The sequence below is a fragment of the Phascolarctos cinereus genome, unplaced genomic scaffold, assembly GCF_003287225.1.
Source record: "Phascolarctos cinereus isolate Bilbo 61053 unplaced genomic scaffold, phaCin_HiC Scaffold_1;HRSCAF=81, whole genome shotgun sequence".
NCBI lineage: Eukaryota > Metazoa > Chordata > Mammalia > Diprotodontia > Phascolarctidae > Phascolarctos > Phascolarctos cinereus.
In genome coordinates this window covers 216080081-216105262 of record NW_027555514.1, presented here as the reverse complement: position 1 = coordinate 216105262, position 25182 = coordinate 216080081, and the positions used below count along the sequence as shown (strand labels likewise).

General features: G+C 42.4%; 1 protein-coding gene across 1 annotated transcript in view; it reads right to left on the bottom strand.

Annotated features, from left to right (window-relative positions):
* SP1 (Sp1 transcription factor) overlaps nucleotides 1-17148 on the bottom strand; it is a 37991-nt gene extending 20843 nt beyond the window's left edge. The window contains exons 1-3 of the mRNA XM_020966117.2: nucleotides 17045-17148; nucleotides 15922-16058; nucleotides 13916-15431 (exon numbers count right to left, since the gene is read on the bottom strand). Of these exons, the coding sequence (XP_020821776.1) occupies nucleotides 13916-15431; nucleotides 15922-16058; nucleotides 17045-17051 (1660 nt within the window). The 5' untranslated portion in view covers nucleotides 17052-17148. The remainder of the gene's footprint in view (nucleotides 1-13915; nucleotides 15432-15921; nucleotides 16059-17044) is intronic.
* Between the last annotated feature and the right edge of the window lie 8034 nt (nucleotides 17149-25182).

Sequence of the window (25182 nt, the reverse complement as noted above, 5' to 3'; positions counted from 1 at the left end):
CTGCTGGAAGGGACTATGGTGATCAGCTAGTCCCAACTCTTAGTTTTTATTTCCTTTTACTTCTTAAATAAATGTTTTATCCATGTTGTTTTTTTTTAAACCTTACTATCCTTTCTCAATTGACTATCGCACCCAACAGAACCCTATCTCTTGAAACAAAAAAAATGGTTATGTAAAACAATTCAATATATTAGCCACATCTGATAATATAGGCTGATTCTGCACCTATAGTACACAACTTCTCTACCAAGAGGAAGGAACCATACTTAATTGTAGTCCTCAAGTCAAGAGCTGTCACTGTGTTGAGCCTGGTTCTGATGTCTTTCAGTGCTTTCAGTTCTTTTTTCCTTTGTTACTGGGATCACTGTTTACCCTACTCTGGTTCTGCTTACTCTGCTCTGCATCAGTTCATGCAAGCCTTCCCAAATTTCACTGAATTATTCATAATTGTTGCTTCTCATAGTACAATAATATTCAACCCCCCTCTTTTTACAGATGAGGAAACACAACTAGCCCAAGGTCACTCAGGAAATAAATAGCAGCAGGATCTGAAATCAGGTCTTGATTTCACACTAACCCACCTTGCTTCTGGATCCACTGCTCCCTCCTGTTCTTGCCCTCACTCATCACAATGCAATTGCCCGCAGCTTTCTCTCCCATCCCAAGCTACTCTGCATGACTGACTTTCCTAAATCCAAGCTCTGACCAATCACTGCCAGAGCTCAGAAGGCTTTCAAGATGTAAAACCCTTTACTTAAACTCAAAGTTCAGCACCCTGCTCTGGATGGCTTGGACTCCTTGTACTACAACTACCTACCTCCCCCAGGGCCTCAAAGGCACCAGACACTTAAGATACCAGAAATGAATCAACAATCTAAAGGGAACTTTAGAACAGATCCGCAAAAGTAGTAACGCTAGGGCAGAGGCAGAGAACCTTTTGCACCTAGCTAGAGTCAACCCCTTAGTTTATTTTCATCCAGTTTGTGGCCGAAGAACTAAATGACAATTTATGCCTATAGTTACAAAAAGACAATACAGAATCAAGCAATGGCTGTAGGTTACAGAGTCACTAGAAGCCAAAGAATTCTGAGTTATCTGTCCTACCTGATTTCTGACTTAGGTCAGGCAGAGTTCCCTGATCAGTCCACATTTAGGATCTAAAGCACTGACAGACACACCTACAACTCCACAAACACATGAGATGTTTTAAATATTTTAACACACATTATTCGACATCTCCATGAGTAATAGGGCAAGTATCATTATTCTTATTTTACTCACAGGGAAACTAAAGCCCAGAAACTAAGCAAGGTCACTAAGTCTCTTGATTGGGAATGAAACAGGCTTCGCTGCCTATCCAGTCTCTTCTATTCGACTGTAAATCCAACATTCAAAATCCCTCCTTCTACATACTCTGTCTGTTGGGGGTGGGGAGAAGAATTACAGGAAAAGGGGTGAGCATAAGGGCAGGCAAGGAGGAGGAAGGAGAAAAGGGACGCACATAATTTATAAATGGGAATATCAGTCCCACATCAAGAACGCTAAACATTTTATTTCTCCAGTAGAATGAAAACTTCCCTTGCCAGACACCAAATAAAACCTCAGCCTATACGAGGCCTCCTCCCCATAGAGGTTCACCTACCAGCCACTGCCAGGCTCTGAGCCTCGGTTATCTCATTCTTCAATTTCATCAGAGAAAACATTATGTTCACAGCTCAGCAACTCATTTAAAGGATAAAGGTTATGAGAAGTAATTCAGAACCAAAAAGGATGCAAAAAGAAAATTTTAAGTGCAAGATTAAATTTATGTTCATGTGTGATTTCACATCTATGACAAAGCCAAACAAATGGGGAACAGCCATTTCAAAAACAAAAAACCAAAATCAGCAGTTTTATATTACAAGCTCACAGAATGACTTTTCTTTACAACTGACAGAGTGGGACAGGTCCACAGAAAATTTTCACCAGCTCCTGATTCTGCTGGTTATAACCTGCCTCACATAACAGGATGGAGATTGGTAGAAGGGACTAGACAGAAACAGTTTTGATTCATTTATAAATAGAACTGTTCATAACAGTTTCTAGGTTTCATCATCTGCTCCCATCTCAGCCTTTAGAAAACAGCTGCACAGATAGGCCTGGTGGGGGTTTGCACAAATAGGGCCAGAAAAGCCTCTGAACTCTTGACTTCCTGACTAAACAGTAAGCTTTTCTTTTCAAGCAGAACCTTTATATCTTCATGTTTTTTACAAGTACAGTCTTGTAAAAACTGCTGAACAGGGCATCAAAGCTGAGTTTTCCATATGCCCCTTACTGGCTTGTGAGTTTCCATATGTCCCTTCCTGGATGTTACTTATGTGGGGCTGGTATACCACCAAGATAGTCATCCAAATGACTTTCCTGGAAAATTCTGTATTAGTCCTGTCTTTTACTACCTACAACTTTTGGACAGGGTTTCTTCACCTGGGATGCCTGAACTTTTTTTATCCTCAATAGTTTGAGAACTATATTTCAATATAATTTATTGTATGACCCCATGTATTTATGCATTTTAAAACATTTTATAAAAAGGAATCCACTGGCTTCCCCAGACTGCCAAAAGAGTCTAGAAAACCAAAAAAAACCGTTAAGAACCTTTAGTTTAGAGGCTCTGAAAGGACTAAAATAAACCATAGTAACCAAAGTATAATGGGAAGGTGAATATTATTTTCAGCTACAGAACTGTTTGAGTCTTCTCGAAGCAATGCAGTTTGTTTTTTTTTTAATTATTATTTTTTTAAAGGCGATTGGGGTTAAGTGACTTGCCCAGGGTCACACAGCTAATAAGTGTCAAGTGTTTCGTCTGAGGCCGGATCTGAACTCAGGTACTCCTGACTTCAGGGCCGGTGCTCTATCCACTGCGCCACCTAGCTGCCCCCTAGTTTGGTTTTTTTAATGACAAAAAGGCAGAATGGTATAAATTTAAGGTCATTTAGTGCTTGAGTTTTAACTTATGGCAATCTGCAAGTTAATATTCACTGTGAGGTTAATGTCTTTCCATCTTTTATATTTTTAAGACTACCAGACAAACCAGCAAAATCAGAATAAGGTCAGATAAGTAAGAATAATCAAAAATCTTGCTGCATCTGAATCTGCTTGCCAGCTTATCATTTCTAAATACTATGTGAGAGCATATTAATGATTTTATTAAGATGAATATAACTTGCTTACATTTGAGTAAAAGCTTCACCATCAGTGCCAAGATGCGAGGCCACAATGTAGCTCCCTAAGCATCTAAACAATCTAGAGATGAGAGGTATCCATTGTCTGGGATGACAGGAGGATGAAATTCTCTGGGCCTCAGGGGGTCACTGAATAAATCCCAACAAGGAGAAATGTTTTCCAAGAACAATCCATCTTTGCTTTCTTTGGTTGTTTTATGCCTCAGTAATTAAAACAAGGCAAAAAGCAATTACCAGTTATGGAAGAATGATTTACTTTGAAAGCATGCTGAACACACATCATCCATCACAAGTATTCTTGTATAATTCAGGCTTGCAACAATCCTTATCCCAAACTCTGTGCTACATTAAACACTTTACTTACAGATATTCAGAATCTTAAAAATAATTTAAAGCTATATGCCAGATTTCACCAGTATCTATCTTCCTTAACCAGGCTAAGAAATATACACACATCCCCAAATTAGTCTAATGCATTAAGCTAGCTTAAGATGCAATTTTGGTCACCATAAAATTGTTTTTAAAAGGATTAAAGATTCAGGAGAGGCATCTGCCAAGATTTACGCAGAGACTATTAAGTAAATCTAATTTATAAAATACTCTTTGAAAAATAAAAACCTAAATAATTGGAGAAACATTTAATTGTTCAAGGTTTAATTGTTGAGCTAATATAATAAAAATGACAATACTACGTAATTGTAATGCTACCTACTATTAATTTACTTATTCAGTGCTATGCTAAACTCTCCAAAGAATATTTTATAAAGTTAGAAAACATAATAAAATTCATATAGATGAACAAGAATCTCCAGGATAATAATGAAAATAAGTGGTCTATCGTACCGGATCACAAACTGTACAAAACAGTAATTATTAAAATGATTTGGTATAGGTTAAAAAAAAAAAGGAAGTCAAACAGTAGAACAGATTAGGTATACAACAAACACAGTAGTACAAACCCCAAAGAACTCAGTTACTGGAGAAAAACTCACTATTTGTCAAAAACAGCTGGGAAAATTGGACAGCAGTCTGGCAAAAATTAGGTTTAGACCAAAACCTCAAACCTCGCACCAAGATAAGCCAAATGGATAAATGACCTAAATATAAAAGGTCACATCATAAACAAATTAAAAGGAGCAAGGAAGAAATTACCTTTCAGAACTATGCCTGGGAGAAGAGTTCATGACTACACAAGCGATAGAGAGGATCACATAAGATAAAATGGATGGTTTTGAGTCAACAAAATTAAAACAAAACTAATGTAATAAGAATTAGTAGGGAAACAGGTACCTGGGGGAAAATATCTTTGCAACAAGTTTCTCTGAAAAGGGTCTCATTTTGAAGATATATAAGGAATTGATTCGATTTCATAAGACTAAGCGCCATTCTCCACTAGATGAATAGCTAAAGAATAGGAATATGCAGTTTTCAATCAGTCACCAAAAAAAATGCTCCAAATCAATAATAAAGTAGAGAAATGCAAAAACAACTTTGAAGTCTCACCTACGGAAGGTGGCAAAACAGGTATATAAGCTCACTGTTGGCAGAGCTATGGAATGGTCTGGCCATTCCGGACAGCAACTGGAACTATGCCCAGAGACTGTTACCAAACTGTTCATACCTTTTGACCCAGCTATACTACTACCAGGCTTATATTCCAAAGAAATCAAAGAAAGAGGAAGAGAATCTGTGTATGGAAATATTTATAGCAGCTTTTTGGGGGATATAAAAAAAAACCCAGAAACTAAGGAGGTTGGTTGTCTTCCTTTTGGAAAATGATTGAACAAACTGAATGTAATGGAAATCTATTATGCTATAAGAGATGATGAAATGGACAGTTTCAGGAACTGCTAACACCTTTATAAACTGCTAGTGAACAGAAGTAGGAGAAAAATTTATACAATAACCACATGATAGAGAAAATCGACTTTAAAAGACTTTAAAAGACTCCGAACACCGTGATAAACCACAAGTCCAAAAGAATGGAGATGAAACACTTCACTCACCTTCTGACAAGAGGTGATGAACTTAAAATGCACAGAAAGATATATTTTCAGACACGGCTAATATAAGAATCTGATTTGTCAGATAGTGTATATATGTATTGAAAGATTTTTTTTAATTTGCTCAACAGGAGAAGGAAGTAGTGGGAGGGAAATATTAATTTTTTAAAAACTTTACTTGAAAAATAAAAAATAAAAATAATAAACTTTGTAAAAAGGACTGCCATAAAAATAAAGACGCATCACAGCATTGCGGACAGAATATTGCATCAGGAGTCAGGAAGACCTGAGTTCTAATACTGACTCCTACACTTAGTAGCTGTGTGACTCCAGGCAAGTCACCTACTCTCTAAGCCTCAAATTCCTAATCAGCAAAATGAAGCAGTTAGACTGTTCTTTCCCGATTCTACGAGACTGGAAAAAACCAAATCCCTTGCTTGCTCTTATAACATTAAGTAGAAAAGAATTATTTTTCAAACTGCAAATTCACACAGTTTTGGTGCCCCTCAGCCTCTCTCTGCCTGCCATATTTCCCTTTCTCCTTTAACTAAAATATACTTGTTAATAAGGATTTGGCTCAAATTTGTGCGTGAATAAGAAGGGAAGGGACACCAGGAACATTCACTTTGAGGGCAGAAATATTTTTTAACTAGAGAACTGAGAAAGGACATGTAGACAAAAATGTAAATCTAATAGTGGTCCTCTCAAATAATTACATAAATTAAATAAAGTCCTCTCAATTACTTCACAATCATGAAATGGGGATAATAATAGTACTTATCCCATCAAGGTTGTTGTGAAAATCAAATGAGATAACATTAAAGTGCTTTAGCACAATGCCTGGCACACAGTAAGCACTATATAAATGTTAGTTGTTGTTGTTATTATTAATGTTGGTAAATTTGCTAAACTAGGGGCACAGCTAGGTGGTGAAGTGGATAGCCCCGGACCTGAGCTCAAATAAGGCCTCAGCCTATTATTAGCTGTGTGACCCTAAGCAACTCACTTAACCTCAAATACCTACAAAAATAAATAAAAATTTGCTGAACTGCTTTTTCTCCCCTCTTTTAAAATCTTTCTTTTAAGAGATAACTCACTGGCTTAGGAAAAGAAGGAAATGAATGTAATATATTTAAAAAGGAAATCAATCAAAATTAGATTTAAATTTTTGTTTTGTTTTGTTTTTTGGTGAGACAGTTGGGGTTAAGTGACTTGCCCAGGGTTATACCCACTTGCTTAGTAAGTGCCAAGTGGCTGGTCTGAGGCCGTGTTTGAACTCAGGTCCTCCTGACTTCAGGGCCAGTGCTTTATCCACTGTGCCACCTAGCTGCCCCCTAGATTTAAAACTTTTAAGGAAATATATAAAATAAATAAAAATATAAAACAATGAAACAAGATAGAACAGTAATTTTCATTAAATGAGTTGCAATTAGAACCTCTACTACTTAGTTGCCTGAAGCATTTTCGGATGATACTCTGATAGATGCCAAACTGTAGGTGGATAAAAAATGCTTGTTTAATTGAACCATAAATATCCTGCAGCCTTATGGATTCCATTTAAAGTTAAAAATTATTAAACTAAAAGAAATGTGTGAATGCCCATAAATATTCTTCCCCCCCCCACTAGGCAATGGGATTAAGTGACTTGCCTAGAGTCACACAGCTTATAAATATTCTTAAAAACAACAAAATGGGTCTAAAATATGTGAAAAACATTTCCTAGAATTCAGAAAAAACTCTTTACCTTCCCAAGACTGTGGCTGGTCTGGGCAAAATGTCTGTACCTTGAATTCGACAAACTGCCAAAGGAGTCTAAGCACAGTATTTTTATGTCCACCACTATTTACCATAAACAACACATTTCACAGTTTTTACGTACAAGTCTGGATAAAACTGAATCCTGTGTATGCTCTGTTGGGCAGTTAAACCCTATCCCCATCACCCCATTAGTATGGAAAGAAAGCAGTCAATGGGGGAAAAAAAGGAAAAATCTGGAAGGTCATTCCAGGATGACATGAAAAACAACAAGCAGAATGCAGACAAAGCCACCTAAGGATACCTCAAGAGCACCTAAAAAATAACCCAAGTTAATAGAAGACATTCCTCTGAAATGCAAAAAGCTAAAATTCTTTACACAAAATGTGGCAAACCTAAATTCAATTCTGCAGGAGTTTAATTTATCTAAGCCCCAGACTTATGTTTCACCATTCTGACCAATCCGTTACCCTTCATGTTTGGGTCACTTTGCTGATAAATTATATACACAATTAGATGAGAGTATGACCACAGGTAAAATTAAAATTAGTCCATTTATGTTTTAGGTTAATGAGATAATCCAACACACAGAGTATCCATACCTGTGTTTCTCTGATGGCTCTTGCCTTTGGATCAAATGACATTATTTATGTAAACTGCTCTACAAACCTTAAAGCACTAGATAAATGTCGGCTATTATTATCAGACTATTATTAGTATCTACAGTGTTAGGTAAGCAAGGGAAATAAAATGATCACTTCCACTATTTGAAACACCAGGAGTCAGGAGACCTAAAGATTAGTCCTGGCTCTGCCACTCAATGAATGACCTTGGGCAAGACAACCTTTCTGAGCTTGTTTACTGATCTGTAAAAAAAAAAAAAAATTAGGGAGTTGAACAGGATAATCTCTCTAAGGTCTCTTCCAAATCCAAAGAGCTTCTTTCTCTTACTCCATCACTATTTTAGGCTGTAGTATATTTTTGGCATTGTAAATAACTATTATTGACAAGCATTTAAGCTCTCTGAACAGTCACTCATCAGATCAAAGATTTTAGAGTTGTGAGTCTACCTCCCCATTTGTTTTATATATGTAGAAACTAAGAATGAGAAATGTTAAGTGACTTGCCAAAAGTCATCGAGAATTCTGACTCCAAAGCCAATACTTTTTTTTAACAATGCCTGACTGCCTTGTCAGTCTTTGAGGCTGATATATTGAACAAGCCATTCCTTAAAGTTCATGCTAAGCAATTTGCAAACGTCTGTCTCAACAGTATTCAAAATTTTTTATCCCACAGATTATTTGCAGCCAACATGCACCTGTGATTTCCCAGAGAAACCAGTTTATTTGATCTTTCTTTAGCAATTTCTATGATTTAAGCCCATTTCCCAACCATTAAAGGGCAAGTGTTAATTCAGACTTAATGAATGGGGCATTTCACATTCTAACTTCTAGCTCAAATAAGCTAATAGTATTGTTTGCTCTCTACAGGAAATTGTTTTGTTTTGGGGGAGAATGAAATTCATAGTAAATAATGCAGGCTACTTGAAGGGCACATCAAAACCTGTCGAACAAGTAATACTGCTGAATTTCTAAAAGACAGTGGAGCCAAAGAACAAATTTAAATACAGTCCAGGTTTACAACCAACTCTGAAAAGACCCATTTGCCAGAGAAATTCAATCACTTTCTTCAAACATGTTTTTCAGGGTCTATCAATTATCAATGGGAATAATAAATGTGATGCCTACCTCATGTGTCGTTGTAAAGCTTAGCTCAAAACATATGTATATAAAGCTCTTTGCAAACCTTAAAGCCCTAAGTGCTAGCCTTTGTCATCATCAACATTGTCAGCATCCTCATCCTCACTGTCATTGTCACTGTCATCCTCCTCCTCCTCCTCCTCCATTATTATTAAGGCAAACAGTCTCTCCAAAGCTGGCACAGCATCAGAGACAGTTACAGTGTAGACAATTATATTTTCAAAACAACAAAGCTAAGTTCTATAGGCTATTGCTAAACATTTGTGGACTTTTCCCAGAATGCTAGAGAAAGGAGAGAACACTGACAAGACGAACTTGTTTAATACAGAGAGAAAAGGTGTCCTCAGCGTCCCAGAGGGTTAAAAACAAACATTCCCATGATTAAATAGATGTTTTCTCAGGTCAAGTGACAAGTATAATGGCAAAGACACTTTTCTCTAGTATCAATTTTACTATTTTAAAAACATATTTAATGAATCAGTCAAAGCTGAGTTCTCCCAGGCAGTCTGTATACTACAAGCAAATCTACAAAACAAAACCAAATTGATAGAAGCAAAGAGAGCTCTAGACTCGAGCCACGTCTTGAGCCCGGTGCACACTTTGCATAACTGTGTGCTCTTGTCACTTAATAAGGAACTAAAATGGTCACATTACACAATGCAATATGCTTTAAAGATGATGTCATTTACCGGAAAGTCACTGGGAGTAAACAGGGCCAATAAAAAAAATTTTACAGACTTACAGAATTCTAGTCTATTCCTCTCATTTTTGATCTGAATTAGGGCACCTAAGTTTAAAGAAGCTTTCCCTCTTACTATCGAACCAAAATCAAATCTTACATTACCTGCTCATTGGGAACTACAAGGACCACCATAAGAAACATTCAGCAGCATCAAGAGAGAAGTTGTAAATTTCACTTGTTCAAGTGAATAAACGCTTTCCTTTTAAAATAGAAAATCTTATGAAAAGACACTCCCCACACCACTCTTTGCAGAGGTGGGAGGTCCAACAGTGTGGAACACTGATTATATTTTCAGGCTTTCAATGTTTTAGTTGCTTTTACTGATTTTTTTTTCTTTTCTTCCTCTTTCTCTCCAGTTTAAAAAAAAAAACTTATGTGTGATAGCTAAGAAGGAGGAGGAAGAGGAATACAATAAAGATTTTTTTTAATTATTAAAAAAATAAAATGTAAAAGCTTACATAAGAATGTACCTCACTTCCTTTATTCGAGGGGGTAAAGGCCTATGTATGTTGAATACCATATATGTCAGATATGATTGACAAATCAGTTAATTTTGCTGACCCGCTTCCCCCCACACACCTTTTTTATATTTTGTTATAAAGAATGGCTCTCTATATAAAGGGAGGCATATATTAGAAAACAAAGCTAATGTAAAAAAAAATCAATGCCAAAAATCTTAAATATGGAAAATTTCTGGTTGTGTAACTTTTTGTAAGAGAATCAATCATGCAGGCTATATTTTTGGTATCTAAAATAACTTGCCACTGAATGCTGAAATACAACTTTTTTAAAAAATTAAGTCTCAGCAATATGACCCCAAGTCTACTGACACCACTGGCAAACCAGCTTCTAGTATCACGTTCTTTAACTTCCCTTGGAAAAAAGGACATCTTCCTGCCACTGATAAAATTAAGCAAATGTGAAGATTTTATTTTTAGCGTCTGAAATTTGCTTCTTACAGCCACTAATGAAATATGTTCTCTTGTGCTGCCAGAGCCTAGCCCTGGAACTCTTTATAAGGCAGAACTCCCACGAAGACATCCAAACTGTGTTACATAGAAACTGCAGGCCTAAGTAAACCTTCTCAATAACTTGGGGCCAAGAAAGAGTTTTAAGACTTAGCCGCAGCTGAGAAAAGACCAAGCGATTCAAATTGAAAAGAACAGATGACAGTTTCTACAGAGATGGAGTGCTAGTTAAAATACCATTGTCTCTGAATGGAAAAAAAAAAGTACAGGAGAGGGCCCCACAGATCACTTCACTGTCTGCAAACTAACCCCAATTTAGTGGGTGCTGCATCTGAGGCGTTTCCTGCCTCAACCACCACCCACCAGTGGCAGAGTAACCACAAGGACAGGAGTGTTCTGGTCTGTGCCCTGTCTCTCCTCTGTAGCATACGCACAGATAAGCAAACTGACAAGTTAACAGGAGAGCTGCGTCTTTCCAGTGATTTCACAGGGAGACTGTAAACAGACCAAGGGAAACCAGCTGTAAAGCTACAGCCCACCAACCAGGTAGGCAGCACACCACAAGGGAGCTAGCACAGTTTGATTTTCCAGCAAAACTACCAAATACCCTGAAAAGTAGGATAAAATAACCTAATTCACAGCAGCCAGGCAACATCTGAACAACACTAGGCTTCCAGGAAGTAACTTTATTATCCTTCGTGGGGGATAAAGTCAGATGAATTAGAGGTAATGAGAATGTTGCACAATTATGACTAACTAGAAGGGAAGGGGAGGAAACGAATATCTTTGGAAGCAACCATTAGTGAAGCAACAAAATCTCAACACCAACAAAATGGCCTGTGGGTGCTCCATTCTTCCACTGAGGATATCTAATGTGATCTCTATCTTTAGCTCAAAGACCACCAATAACATAGTAGCTCTGTCCTGTGGCAAAGGGAATAGCAGATTTCTCCAGAGAAGGATTTAGCAATAACAAATCTTCATTCCTGATAACCTGAACACAAGCTGAAAACTTTTTAAAACGTCAAAGACTTAAAAATAAAATTTAACAGATGTTATCTGTAGATTTCTACACTAAGTTCAACTTTTCCACATTTCCACTTCCATATTTTCTTTCTTATATAAAGTATGATTGCCAAATAGAACACTAAAATTCAGGTAGGCGGCAAAGTGGATAGAATACTGGGCCTGGTGTCATGAAGACCCATCTTCCTGAGCTCAGATCAGACACTTAATAGCTGTGTGACCCTGGGCAAGTCACTTAAGCCTGTTTGCCTCAGTTTCCTCATCTGTAAAATGAGCTGGAAAACGATATGGTAAACCACTCCAGTATCTTTGCCAAGAAAACTCCAAATGGGATCACAAAGAGTCAACACAACCGAAACAATGAACAACAAACCAGAGGCGGCACATCATTTTGTAATCTGAACACCTTATCTGAAGTAATACTTTTGATTCTGAGTAAAAGTAGTTAAAATCAGTTTTTTCCCCACTGGACGAAGGGGCAAGAGTGCCGGGTTCTAATCACACCTCTTTGAGTATGGCCTCTCTAAGGCCTCAATTTTCTTATCTGTAATAACTGGTTTGGAGAAGCATTAGCAAGGGAAATTAAATGGGCTTTCAAAGAATTTTAAGTGCTGGAATGGCCCTAAGATTCAATTTTTTTTTTTAACAAAATGGCAACACAGTTTTGATCCCTCACAATATCCAATTCACTGAGTTAAGAAATCTCTAAAGTGTGATTATTTTAACGAAACAATATAGGCTTACTAAGTTGGGAAGCTTTAATAGCTCTCTCCTGTGATTTTCTCAAACTGCAAGAAGAGATACGATGGCCTACAATAAAAGTAATTAATAATTTCAAGGAGCATAGACCTGATATTGGTGAGGGAACTTCCTCATGTGGAAATTCCTTCCACTACTAATGCAGATCAACAACTGGTACATAGCTCCTAGTGGTGAAGAGGGTCATGTGGCTAGGATGTGTTGGAGGAAGGACTTGAAACCAGGTCCTCGGTACTCCAAGGCTAGCCTTCTGTCCCCTATGGCACCTTTCCTCTTCAAAGCAAATTGTGTAATGCATACAACATCTAACTGTATTCCAAATAAAGCATGAAGTTCAAGATTGAGGGATTTTGATATTTTTTATCCATAATTTTTTTTAAATGAACATTCCCAATGGTATACAACAGGGGGTGAAAATCACTCTTTTCCCTATTAAAGAGAACAGCCACCACTACAATTGAATATAAGTTAACGAATTCTATCCTAAACAGACCAATGTTCTCACCCCACTGACCCCCATAACATTTTTTTAACTCCTAAGATATATTCATTACTGACATCAAGAAAGAGAAACAATTAAACTTTATGTTTTGACCAAATTCTAGAGAACACCGTAGCTTATCTCCACAATTTCATCTTGTCCTGCTCCCATCTAAGTCCCCTTCTGGGCAGCCCAGAAGTACCTAGGAGGAATCTCTACTAAACCACTAACCTACATTTAGACTGAGCAGAGGCCCTTGCAGGACCCCACATCTTCTCATAGGTAAAAACTGTTGGTGAAACCTTGATGAAAAGTTTACTAGTTAATTCTTTGTTAAGCAGGACATCTAGTAATGCCCCATACACAAAAATATATACCATCTAAGAATGTGGGAATTTTTAACTAGATATTCTAGTTAATTAAATGTTAACTAATAAACATTTCATTGAAAATGCCTCTAAAAGGTATTACCGTACACTTTTTTTCTCCCTTAGTAGTATAGCATACCAAATAAATAACCTTTTTGATGACTACAACTGCAGTTCTATAAGGGGTATACATAGAGTGGCACTCTATTATAAATGCAGAGAGTGTGAGAAAATGGGCTACACCTCTACTGACCCTAGAAATTCCCAGCAAGTTTTTAAAAACTAAGTTCTTACATAGCATAATTTTTTTTGTGATATACAACTCTCATTAAATGCTGGCCAAGGGAAAAAAAAAACAGTTCATCAAGGAAAATGCACCAAAGTTGAGTCATGAGACTTCTTCTGATCCTGGCTTCTGCCATTAACTAGTTATATGCCTGAGCAAGTCACTTAATTCTTGCCTTAGTTTCTGCAACTGTAAGGTAAGACTGGACTAAAGGAACTTTTCTAGCTCTAAATGTCTTCATTTAAGATGCTATGATTGAGGGTTTCCAGGATACTGAAGTTTTAGTCTAATAAAAAGTATGACAACTAATAAATGATATGAATCTAGATGCACGGGGGGGATGACTATTAATATTTAATTCTGAATTATTGGAGAAATCATTTTAAGTCCTCTAGTGTAGACCTGCCTAAGACAGAAGTGTTAGTCAGACAGGTCTCTGCAAGCAGTTGGAAAACAGTCCTGTCCCTGGGCTGGAACTCTTCCACTGATGTGCCAAGGTCAGTTCTACAACATAAACATCTCAGTCTTGTCCTGAATATTCCTTACCTGTAGCATTTGCTATTGTCAGTGGCAAGCCTGGTAGCTGGTGCACCTGGATTCCTGAAGCACCTAGTGCACTGAGGTTGATGGTCTGGAGACCTGGCATCGAGGAGAGCTGAGCAGCATTCACAGTGACCGTGCCAGCAGGGATGGAGGCAGCTGAGGCGATAGGTGTAAGGGTGGTGTTGCTGTTGCCAGTCTGTCCCAAAGAGACACCCTGCATTGGTGCCAGGGTGATTGTCTGAGCCTGTGGGTTCTGGACTTGAAGATTCTGCAGCTGAATAGTTTGCCAACTGACTTGCCCATTAGGCCCCACTGTTGGTGTCCGGATGATAATGGGGCCTGAGTTGGGAACAGCCTGAAGCTGGAGGTTCTGGAGACCATCTTGTGAAATAGCTTGGGTTGTAAAGGTCTGGCCTGACAGTGGCGCAGCCTGGAGGGCCTGAATAGCCTGTCCACCTTGAACTAACTGAGGCTGGATGAGGATCTGTTGTTGTTGCTGTGACTGCTGGTTTTGCTCTCCCTCCTTCTGTTGGCTGGGCTGGAGAGTACCCCCAGGTGTCTGGTTCTGCTGAACGTTCAGAGAGTCAGATCCCTGAAGCCCACTGACCCTTTGTGGTGTCTGGACTTGAGTATTGGTCCCGGCTGTTCCGCTGGTGGAGAAATTCATGATGCCCATGTTGCTGGTGGTGGTTGTGGATGAGTAACTGCTGGCATTGGTGAAAAAGGATCCAGAACTGGCTTGTGAGGTTGCCAGGCTAGCAGAGCTAATAGTTGTCCCTGAGGTTGCCGGCTGTGAGCCACTCTCTTGAGAGCCTGAGCTACTGATTGTGACTGCCTGGGAACTGGGAGTCAAGGTGGCTGCAGCAACACTATTGACAGGCAGTAGGGTGATATTCCCATTCAGTGCCACTGGGACATTGGCCACATACTGAGTCTGTCCCGAGAGGACATTATTGGCCAAGCCCTGGAGGGGGACAGCCTGCTGGAGCAGGTTTGGCATAGCAGCGATGATATTGCCCCCACTCCCTCTATTTGTAATAATCTGCTGGTTTGCCCCAGGTATTATCTGAATTTGACCAGAACCATCTTGCTGCACTTGGGCCCCAGTGGTGGCAAACTGTAACTGCTGCCCATCAACAGTTTGGAACTGGGGGATTACTTGGTACTGAATGTTAGGCATCACTCCAGGAAGTCCAGTCAGAACTTGCTGGTTCTGTATATTGGGGGTGGTGGTAACAACATACTGCCCACCAGAGACTGGGCGGTTCTTGGAGGATTCGCTACTACTGCTACCATTGCTACTGCTGCCACCCTGATCCTTTGAGGTAGGGGTAGCCCCAGAGGAAGAGATGATCTGCCAACCATTGGCACCTTGGGTGAGTTGTGTGGCAGCCGTGAGATCAAGTTCACCTGAGCCCCCTGGCTGACTTGGGCCCTGGGAGTTGTTGCTGTTTTCATTGGGTGACTCGATTCTGCTGCAAGTGGCTGCTAGCAAAGCCAGTGGGGACGGCTGGGACTCCTGGTCAGAGAAGAAAGGAAAGAGGATTATTGATCTGTCATGTATCAGCTCTCAGTCATGCACAAATACCAAGAAGGTAAAGGAAACAAAATACAACCAGACTACAGCATGAAAACACACACAACAATATCACAAGAGATAGGCAAGTACAAAAAGAACACAGTGGGAGATCCAGAGCACAGCCTGAAGAAGCAAACCTAAGAGTCTCTCAGGCATTATCACTGAACAACATAAACTGAGAGGCAAGAATCATTCAAGCTTGTTTTAAGAATATTCTATCTTCAAATATACCACCATTTGAAAGAAGAATGCTATGAGCTGCTCAATGTCCTATCCCTAATTCATTACATGAACTCCCTTCCAAGGGGATGTCCCAATGACATAACTTTCTCTATACCTTATTTCCTCTACTTCAAGAGTCTTCTCCACTTCAAAAGAATTATTATGGGGACTCAACTATTTAGCAAAAGGACTGGACATCCTCACTCACCTGGCCACCTCCTCCTCCACTACTGCTGCTGCCTGTGCTGCTGCTACGAGTCTGGGAAAATCCACCACCACCATTGCTGCCAACTCCTTTCTCAATCTTCACCACAACAGGCATTTCATCCACAGAATGATCTTGGTCTGGAGAAGATTAAAAAAGCCAAAACATTCAAAGAGGCAGCAAGGGAGGGTGGTGGAGAAGGTACAAGCCTAGCCGGGATGAAGGGGTGGGGTAAAAGGAGACCGGAGGGCAGAGGAATTGTGGGGTGTACGGGCAGTTTCCCCTCAATCTCCAGGTCTGGGTCATGTTGGAATCCGAGCCGGGGGCAGGGCCGGCAGCCGGAGGGTCTTCTGGCACTCCGAGAGAAGGCGGCCCGGGGGCAGGGACCAGTGTTCTTGGGAGGCAGGATGCGGGGATGCTGGGCATGGCAGCTCCCGCCCACGAGCCCTTCAGGAGACGGTGGGACCAGGGCAGGAAGGGGGCCCGGGGAGGCGAAGGGGAGGCGGCGGCGGCCGCCGAAGGAGGGGTGGGGTGGGGGGTCCCGGGCGGGAGGAGAGAAGGAGGTTTCGGGGGCGGAGAGGAGGCGGGCCGAGGGGGGCCAGGGCGGTTTCGGAGGAATGGGCGGGGCGAAGGCGGGCCCGCGGGGGGGCCCCCCCGAAGGGTGGGGGGGATAGACAGCGGGGTGGGGGAGGAGGCCGGGGGCAGCGGCGGCGGCGGCGGCCCCAGGGCGGGCGGGAGGCGTAGGGCTCGGGCGGGGCCGGCGGGGCTCGGGCGCCCCCGCGAAGGGAGCCTGGGGCGGGCGGGCCCGCCCGGCGGGCGGGCGGGCGGCGGTCGGGGGAGGCCCGTCCCCCGTGGCCGGGGCGGGCAGGGGGCGGGCGAGGCCGCGCTGCCCCCTCCCCCGGGGCGGGCAGCCCATCCCCCCTCCCCCTCGGAGGCCCCGCCACTGCCCCGGCTCTTGCTCGCTCCCTCCCTCGTCCCTTCCCCTTACCTCCGCCCCGGGCGGGACCAAGGCCGCCGCCGCCGCCTCCCGCCCGCCCCCCCTCTCGGCGGGGACCGCCCGGTTGGCCCGCGCGCGCGCCCCCTCACCCGCTTCCAAGCCCCCGGCGTGGAGGGCACGGATCCTTACCGCTCATGGTGGCAGCACGGGCACGAGCTCTGGGAGGGGGGGTCCTGCAGCAGGGGGGGGGTTAGGGGGGGCCCGGGCAGAACGCGGACGCTGACGAGGCAAGCGAACCTGGACCGGACAGGGAGGGGGGGTGAGGAGGAGGGAACAGCGCGCCACAAGCCCGGCCTAGGCCCCGCCCCTCCGCCGCTGCCCCGCCCAATGAAGGAGGGGGAAAAGAGGGACTTACGGAAGAGAGGCGGATCGATCGGCCAATAGGAAAGGTCACTGGCTTGCTAGGGCGGTACCCGCTGTGCAGAAGGGCGTTGCGTGTCCGGCGTTCGCCTCATAGGATCGGCCCTCCAGTTCAAAAGTCCAATAAGAAATGAAGCTCGAAGGGAGGGGCGGGACCTTCTAAAGATGGACTTGAGAATTCGCCAATTAAGAACCAGGCGGGCTCTCTACGCCTCGTGGATAGGACAATTTTTGTAGAAGTGACGAGAAGGAAGACTAATCAGAGTTTAGGACATGGCTCGGCAAAGTACGGGTTTGCGAATAGGAGGGGATTTCTCTGAAGATGACCAATCGCAAATCAGAAAGGCGCCTAGGCAAATCATCATTGGAAGATTACTAGAAGCAGACGGGACTAAATTTACATTGACGTGACAGGACAACCAATAAACCACCAAATAAGTTTTGTGAGGGCAGTCGGAGCTGGAGAGAGCGGAATCGGCCTCCCCCTGAGTCCCGTCCACCAATGAGGAAACAGATTTAGCCGGGCACCGCCCTAAATTGGCCAATGGGCGTTGGCCAGTGGAGCCTTGTACTGGGGAGGGAATGGGGGTTGTGCCAATAGTGCTTTGCCGCCATGTTGTTTTTTTTTTTAACCTAGGCGTCTTCATGAGCCTTAAGCGAGCCGGCGGCCGGGCTTTAGCCTCCGGGGGCGGAGTGTGGGGAGCCCATCCGCCCCCTTCCTCTTCCCCGCTCCGTCCCCCTTGCCCTCCTGCCCCGCCCCGGCCTGTGCGGAGAAGTTGAGACTGGAGCTCTGGGAAACTCCCCTCCTTCCTCCTCCTCCCCCCCCCACCCCGTGCTCCACGGCTTGCCCTCCCGGGGCGGGGAGAGGGGGGAGGGGCAGCTGGAGGTCGCTCCAGGCGCGTGTTCTGGCCTCTTTTCTGCCTACCCCAGCTTTACCCCTGGTTAGTCCCTGGACACGGGGGGCTTCCTTTTTGCCCCGTCACTGAACAAGATTCAGATCATGTACATCCACAGAACAAAGCTTAGGGGTCACAGAAGCCTAGAGGAAAAACTGCACCCTCCACGAGTTTCCACTCTGATTAATCCAAGGGGCTTTAACAAACTATGCAGAGCATCAGGGTTTACCAACTGTATCGAGATTTTTGGAGTTCATAGACTCCAAGTTAATAAACCTCTGAATTAGGGAGGACCGTATTTACTCAGATGAGTAAAATACACAATGTTTTGAGAGAGGAAGGAAGAAAAGGGAAAAAAGTATTAAGTACTTACTTTATGCCAGGCCCTGTGCTAAGAATGGGGTGGGAAGTGAGAGCTGACAGCTTAAAGCAATGAGGAAAGGCTGCCCTGGGGAGGGGGTGCAAGAGCTGAGCTGGGAGGAATATTAGGAAGGGAGCGATTGGAGGAGAGAGGGCCTTCTGGCCCTGAAGTCAGGAGGTGGAACCCAGGCAAAGTCAGGGAACAGGCAGTAAGCCGGTTTGGCCAGGGTGAAGGAAGGTAAAGCTACATAAATCTAGGGGGTAGGTTGAAGCCAACCTCAAAGTCTTTAAATGCTTTTTGCATTTTATCTTAGAAGCAATAGGGAGGTGCTGGAGACGAGTGACTTGGTTAGGCCTGGAAGAAATTGAGAGCAGAAGGGATCAATTAGAAGGTTATTGCAAAAGTCCAGAACTAGAGATGATTTAGGGCATGATCTAGTATGGCAGATTGCCTGTAGGAGAGCTTGGGACAAAAGTGTAAACACTGATAGTTGATAAGATTACCGAGTGCTTTTATCTTCTCAGTACTTATACTGGTAACAAGTTTTCTCCCATTATAGAATATAAACTCCTTAGGGAGGTCAGGAAGAATTTAACTTATGTCTAGGATCAATTTAGCACTTAGTAGGTGCTTAATAAATTCTCATCCGAGGGTGGGGTTCCTTTGATTAAGTACAAACACTCTTGATTAAAGAATCAAACAGAACTGAGTAAGGAAGAGCCTGCATACCTCCCCCTTTCTTCCTGGTCTTGTGCTGCAGAAGGGAGCAAGAAAAAAAATCACTATTTGACAAAAACTGTTAGGAAAACTGGAAAGCGGTTTGACAGAAATTAAGAATGGACTGCCATATATAATATGTACCAAGATAAATTCCAAATGGCTGTGAGATTTAGAAATAAAAGATGACATCATAAGTAAATTAAAGGAGGCCAGAAGAAATTACATTTCACATATAGGGATAGGGAAAGAGTTCATGATTAAACAATCAAAGGATGATCACTTAAAATAAAATGGAGAGATTGAATTATGTAAAATGTAAGAGTTTTCATATAAATCTAATGCAGTTAAAAGGGAAATGGGTACCTGGGGGAAATCTTTGTTGCAAGTTTCTCTGATAAAGGTTTCATATTCAAGATATATGATTCAAATTTATTTATGAGCCATTCCTTAGCTAAAAAATGGTCATAGGAACAAGAGGTTTTCAAAGGAAGAAATCCAAGCTTATCAATAGCCATAAGAATGCTCCAGACCACTAATAATTAGAGAAATACAAATTAAAAAACAAAACAACCCAGAGGTTCTCCCTCACACCTATCAAATTGGCAAACATAAGAGGAAAATGACTAATGTTGGAGAAGCTTCTGGATAACAGGCCCTCTAGGACATTTTTAGTACGGTTTAGCCATTCTGGGCAGCAATTCAGAACTATGCCCAAAAAGTTAACAAACTTCTTATGCCTTTGAACCCAGCTATACAAGCCTCGGCCCATACCCCAAAGGAACCCAAGAAAGAGGAAAAGGATCTACCTGTACAAAAATATTAATAGCAGCTCTTTTTGTAGTGGCCAAAAGCTAGAAGCTATCAGATGTCCACTTATTGGGGAGTGGCTAAACAAATTATGGTATATGAATATAACAGACTATTATCTTGCCATAAGAAATAGTGAAATGGAAAAGTGAAAACTGGAAAGGCCTCTATGACTGATGCTGAGAGAATTTGGCACAAGGAGAACAGTTTATACATAAGAGATAAAAAGCAATTATGATAGACTTTGGAGCTGTGATCCACTGATAAGCCTCTGACCAGATTAGACACATCACAGCACCTACAGCCTTAGACTAGGTCGTGGGCCCTTTCCTCCCAGTATACCATTTAGTTTGGTGAGCTCATCAGCTCTCATGGATTCAGTTATCATCTCTATGCAGATGATTCTCTTATCTATTCAAGGCCCAACCTTCCTCCTGACTTCCAGTCTCATGTTTCCAAATGCCCACGAGGCAATGCAAACAGCCTTACAAACATTTTAAACTCAATTTGTCCAAAACTGAACTCATTATCTTTCAAGGATGGGTGGGGGGGGCTTCCTAATTTCCCTATTACTGTCTAGGGCTTACAACCTAGGGTACCATCCTTGACTCTTTACTCACTCTCACCCCCCTCCCCTATATCTAATCAATTACCGAGGTGCCATAAAATCTCTCACCCTGGTACAGGTTCACATCACCCCATACCAGGAATATTGTAATAACCTTCAGGGTACCACCAAAAAGTATCTCAGAGAGTAGAGAGGTGGGGAGGTAGGTGGGGGGTAGTAGTGGGTGGGGTAGTCTGGGGAGAAGGGTGGGGTAGGAAGCCTGAGGGTAGGTAGATTAGGTGACCTCTGGTTGGCCAGCGGGCTCAACCCATTCTCTGTTCAGCGGCCAAATCGATTTTCCTAAAGTGTATATCAGACCCTGCCACCTCTCTCCTCAATAAAATGTAGTGGCTCCTGGTTACCTCCAGGACCAAATATATATATATTTTTTGGCATTTAAAGCTTGTCACAACCCAGCCCCTTCCTACCTTTAGTGACTCAGGCCTCCTCCATTCTGACTCAGTGCCTGTTCATTGGCTGTCCCCAAAAGTCTCCTGGAATGCTCTTCCTGCTTACCTTTGCCTCCAACTTCCCTCAAGTCTCAACTAAAAAACCTTCTGCTGAAGGTTTTCCTAGTCCCACCCACTACCCCCATCCCTACCTCCACCCCTTTGACTAGTACTTTGCTTGCAAGATCACCTCCCACTTAAACTATACCTTTCCTAAGTGTGATCTGTTGTTTGCAAGCCTGTCTCCCCATTAGAATGTGACCTTCTTGAGGGTAAGCCCCACTTTTTTTGCTCTTCTTTCTATCTTGAGCACTTCACACAATGCCTGGCACATATTAAGCAGCTGAGTAATTGAATACTTTAGTCTATATACTACTCTTTTTTCTGCCTTTGACCTACTTGAGATACCTAGTAGTAGAATCTCTAGGTCAAAGTATATAAACATTTTAGTCATTTTACACATAATTCCAAATTGCAATAATATTCCTAAAGTACTAGTCTAACTATGCCATGCCCCAGTTCAATGAACTCCGATGGCTAGGTAACACGGTGGATGGAGCACTGGGCCTGGAGTTCAAATTCAAGTTCAAGAAGACCTGAGTTCAAATTCAACCTTAGCTACTTGCTAGCTGCTGTGTGACCCTGGATAAGTCACTTAACTGCTGCTTGCCTCAGTTTCCTCATCTGTAAAATGGGGATAAAAATAGTATCATCGTGAGGATAAAATAAGATATGGGGAATGGTAGATTTAATTTTTTTTTCTCAATTACACGTAAATAAAACATTCTCTTTTTTTTTTAATTTTGAGTTCCCTATTTTCTCCCTCTTTCTTCCCTCTCTCCTCCTTGAGAAGGCAAGCAATTCTATAGAGATTATAGGTGTGCAATCATGCAAAACAAAATGAAATAATACTTGTAAAGCGTTTTGCAGATCTTAAAATGCTATATAAGTGCTAGCCATGATTATTATTATTATCATGATCATAAAACAAACTGCTCCAATTGGTTTGGGCTAAACCCTTCACAAACTGGCTTGAACCTGCCTTTCCAGGCTTACTCCCCTCATTCATGCAACTCTGCAACGTAGCCAGATTGGCTGTCTTCATGCTGCCTGTACCTGGCACCCTGTCTCTGTCTCTGAGACTCTGCACAGGTTGTCCCTCGTAACTGGAATGTGGACTCCCTTTTCACCTTTGCCTCTAAAAATCCCAAGTTTAACTTCAAAGCTTGTTTCAGTTGTCAGCTCCTACACAAGATCTTTTCTGATTTCCCCAACTGCTGATTTCTCCTCCCCCCCCCCCACCTTGCATTGATTTTGTTTGTATTTATGTGGCACATTTCTCCCAGGGCAGAATGTCAGGTCACCAATGGCTGGATACTTTGAATGTTTCATTTTGTCCTTCTACCCCTAGCATCTACCACACAGTACCTGGCTCACAGAAGGAGCTTAATAAAAGCTTGTTGTTTAGAAGGATCACCCTCTGTCCTTCCAGGGATTTGGATAAACAGAAAGTGCTTCCACAAATATTTTTTGTATGTGGGCCCACCAGGTACAATGCAAAGGGGGCAGGATTTGGAATCGGTAGACCTAGGTTCAGGTGATGGGCCATGCCTATCATGGGCAGGATAGAATAAGCTACTATTTCCTCACCGAAATATTTTTAGGGACCTGAATTTTGCTTTATCCCATAAAGAGGTCGGGGTGAACTTGAGATACCTATAAATGTTAATTTAGGCAGAGAGCCCAGTCTGATGGCATCTACTGAGGAAGTTGAGAAAAGAGTAGTCCTTTTCTTGGTATTTTCCTTATGTTCTTCTGTACTACTAGGACCTTTCCGATGAGATTTTATTGTTGTTCAGTTGTCTCAGTCTTATCAGACCCTTCATGATCCCATTTGGGGTTTTCTTGGAAGAGATATTGGAATGATTTGCCATTTCCTTCTACAGCTCATTTTACAGATGAGGAAACTGAGGCAAACGGGGTGAAGTGATTTGCCCAGGGTCACACAGCTAGTGTCTGATGCTGGATGAATCTTCCTAACTTCAAGCTCAGTTTAGCACTTAATCTATTTCACCACCTAGCTGAGATCACTTTCCACTTAACCTGGTTATGTCTTGTATGTACATAATTGCTTGCATGTTGTCTCTCCCATTAGAATGTGAGCTCATTGAGATCAGGAGCCATGTTTTCTGCCTTTTCATATCCCTAGAATTTAACACAGTGCCTGGCCCACAATAAATACGTAATAACTGCTTGTTGACCTGACTTGAATTAATCAAAGCCATTGCCTGAGACACTTGGTTCACACTCAAAGGGATTTGTAAAAATGGGAGAAAATATCTCGAAACCAAAAAAGAGGGATTGGGAGGGACGGGAGAGGGTCTAAAATTGGATAGGACACAGAAGAATCAGCAGAGCCGAGAGCCCCAAGGCAACTAGCAGAAGGAGAAAGAGAAGGTGGTAGGAGTGAGCCAAGGCAGAGGAGGGAGATATTGAAGAGAACCATTATCTCTACAAGCACCTCTGAGCAGAATATTTGGGTTGGGGCTTCCAATGTACCTGTCTACTCAACAGCTGAGAGCCCCATGAAAAGGTCTACAAGAGACGTCATTACATTCATCATGGCCGTGGCATTCCTTGGGCCTCTCCAGCTCCTGGTGTACTCTTTATATCTGGAGACCCACTGTGATTTGCAATTTAGATCTGGGACTTGGTCATCTATTGGGAGAGTGGGGCAAGGCCTGGGATTTCTGGGCTTCCTTCTCCCTTACTGGGTCACCCCTTCTGGGAGTCATTACATTGCTGTCTTTTGGTTTTGAAATTCTGGTTTGTTTGTGGTGTGTTTGTGTGTGTGTGTGTGTGTGTGTGTGTGTGTGTGTGTGAGTAAGTGAGTGAGTGGTGCTACCTATGACAAGCTTCTTGCAGCCCCAAGACTAGGATTGTCCAATAGTAATGTCCCTGAAGCTCTTTAAGTGATGGAGCGTCCTCTAGAAGAACCTTACCATCAAGAAGAAGGATGTGGTAATAGGAATATCCCAATAGCCAAGCACAGTGCCTGCTATACAGCATATATTTAATGAGTACTTATGGATTGACTGGTTCAATATCTATCCCAGTCTCGGGCGGCTAGGTGGTGCAGTGGATAGAGCACCGGCCCTGAAGTCAGGAGGACCTGAGTTCAAATCTGGCCTCAGACCAGACACTTGACATGTACTAGCTGTGTGACCTTGGGCAAGTCACTTAACCCCGATTGCCTTACTAAAAAAAAAAAACCAAAAAACAAAAAATATCTATCCCAGTCTCTTGCCTTGTGGGTTGGGCTAGTACTTTTTCCTTAAAGGCATTGAAATTGTTCTGGAGGCTTAATCAGCTCTAGGGGCAAAGTTCAGGCCAATGACATAGTTTCTTGACTTCCTGGTTGCCTGAGTACTTAAAGATCCAGAGACACCAGGAATTCCAGCTCCTCCCTCACACCTCTGACTAGTAGGCGACAGCATGCCCAGCCCGGGCCACAGGAAAGCTGAGCTCGGCTGCGAGCTCGGCTGCATCAACACTATCCCCTCACTACATATACTTCCTACGGTTAAGTATACTTCTGTTTGCTAAATGTTAAATGGACTAGCAGTTCCGTTTTATTCCAAGCTCAAACCTGAGGTACTAGACCGACTTGTTTAGCCCCTACTCAAAGAAGAAGAAGTTAACATTTATATAGTTGGCTTTATACAGCTCTTTAAAGTTTGTAAAGCACTTCATAAATACTGCCTCATTTGATCCTCAAAACAACCCTAGGAGGGAGGTACTATTATTATCCTCATTTTACAAATGAATCAGGCAGGTGACTTGCCCAGAGTCACAAAGCTAATAAGCAACCAAGGCAAAACTTGAATTCAAGTCCAGCATAGTGTCCATTGAACCATTTAGATGATTGGCATTTGAGCCAGGAAGGCCTCTCAGTAGTGCTTCAAAGGGGACCGAGTCGGCCATTCTCTCTTTTCCTCTATTTCAAACCTGTGACTTGATCTAGCTGCAGCTATGGTGGCTATATACAAATGGCAGCAGGCGTACGT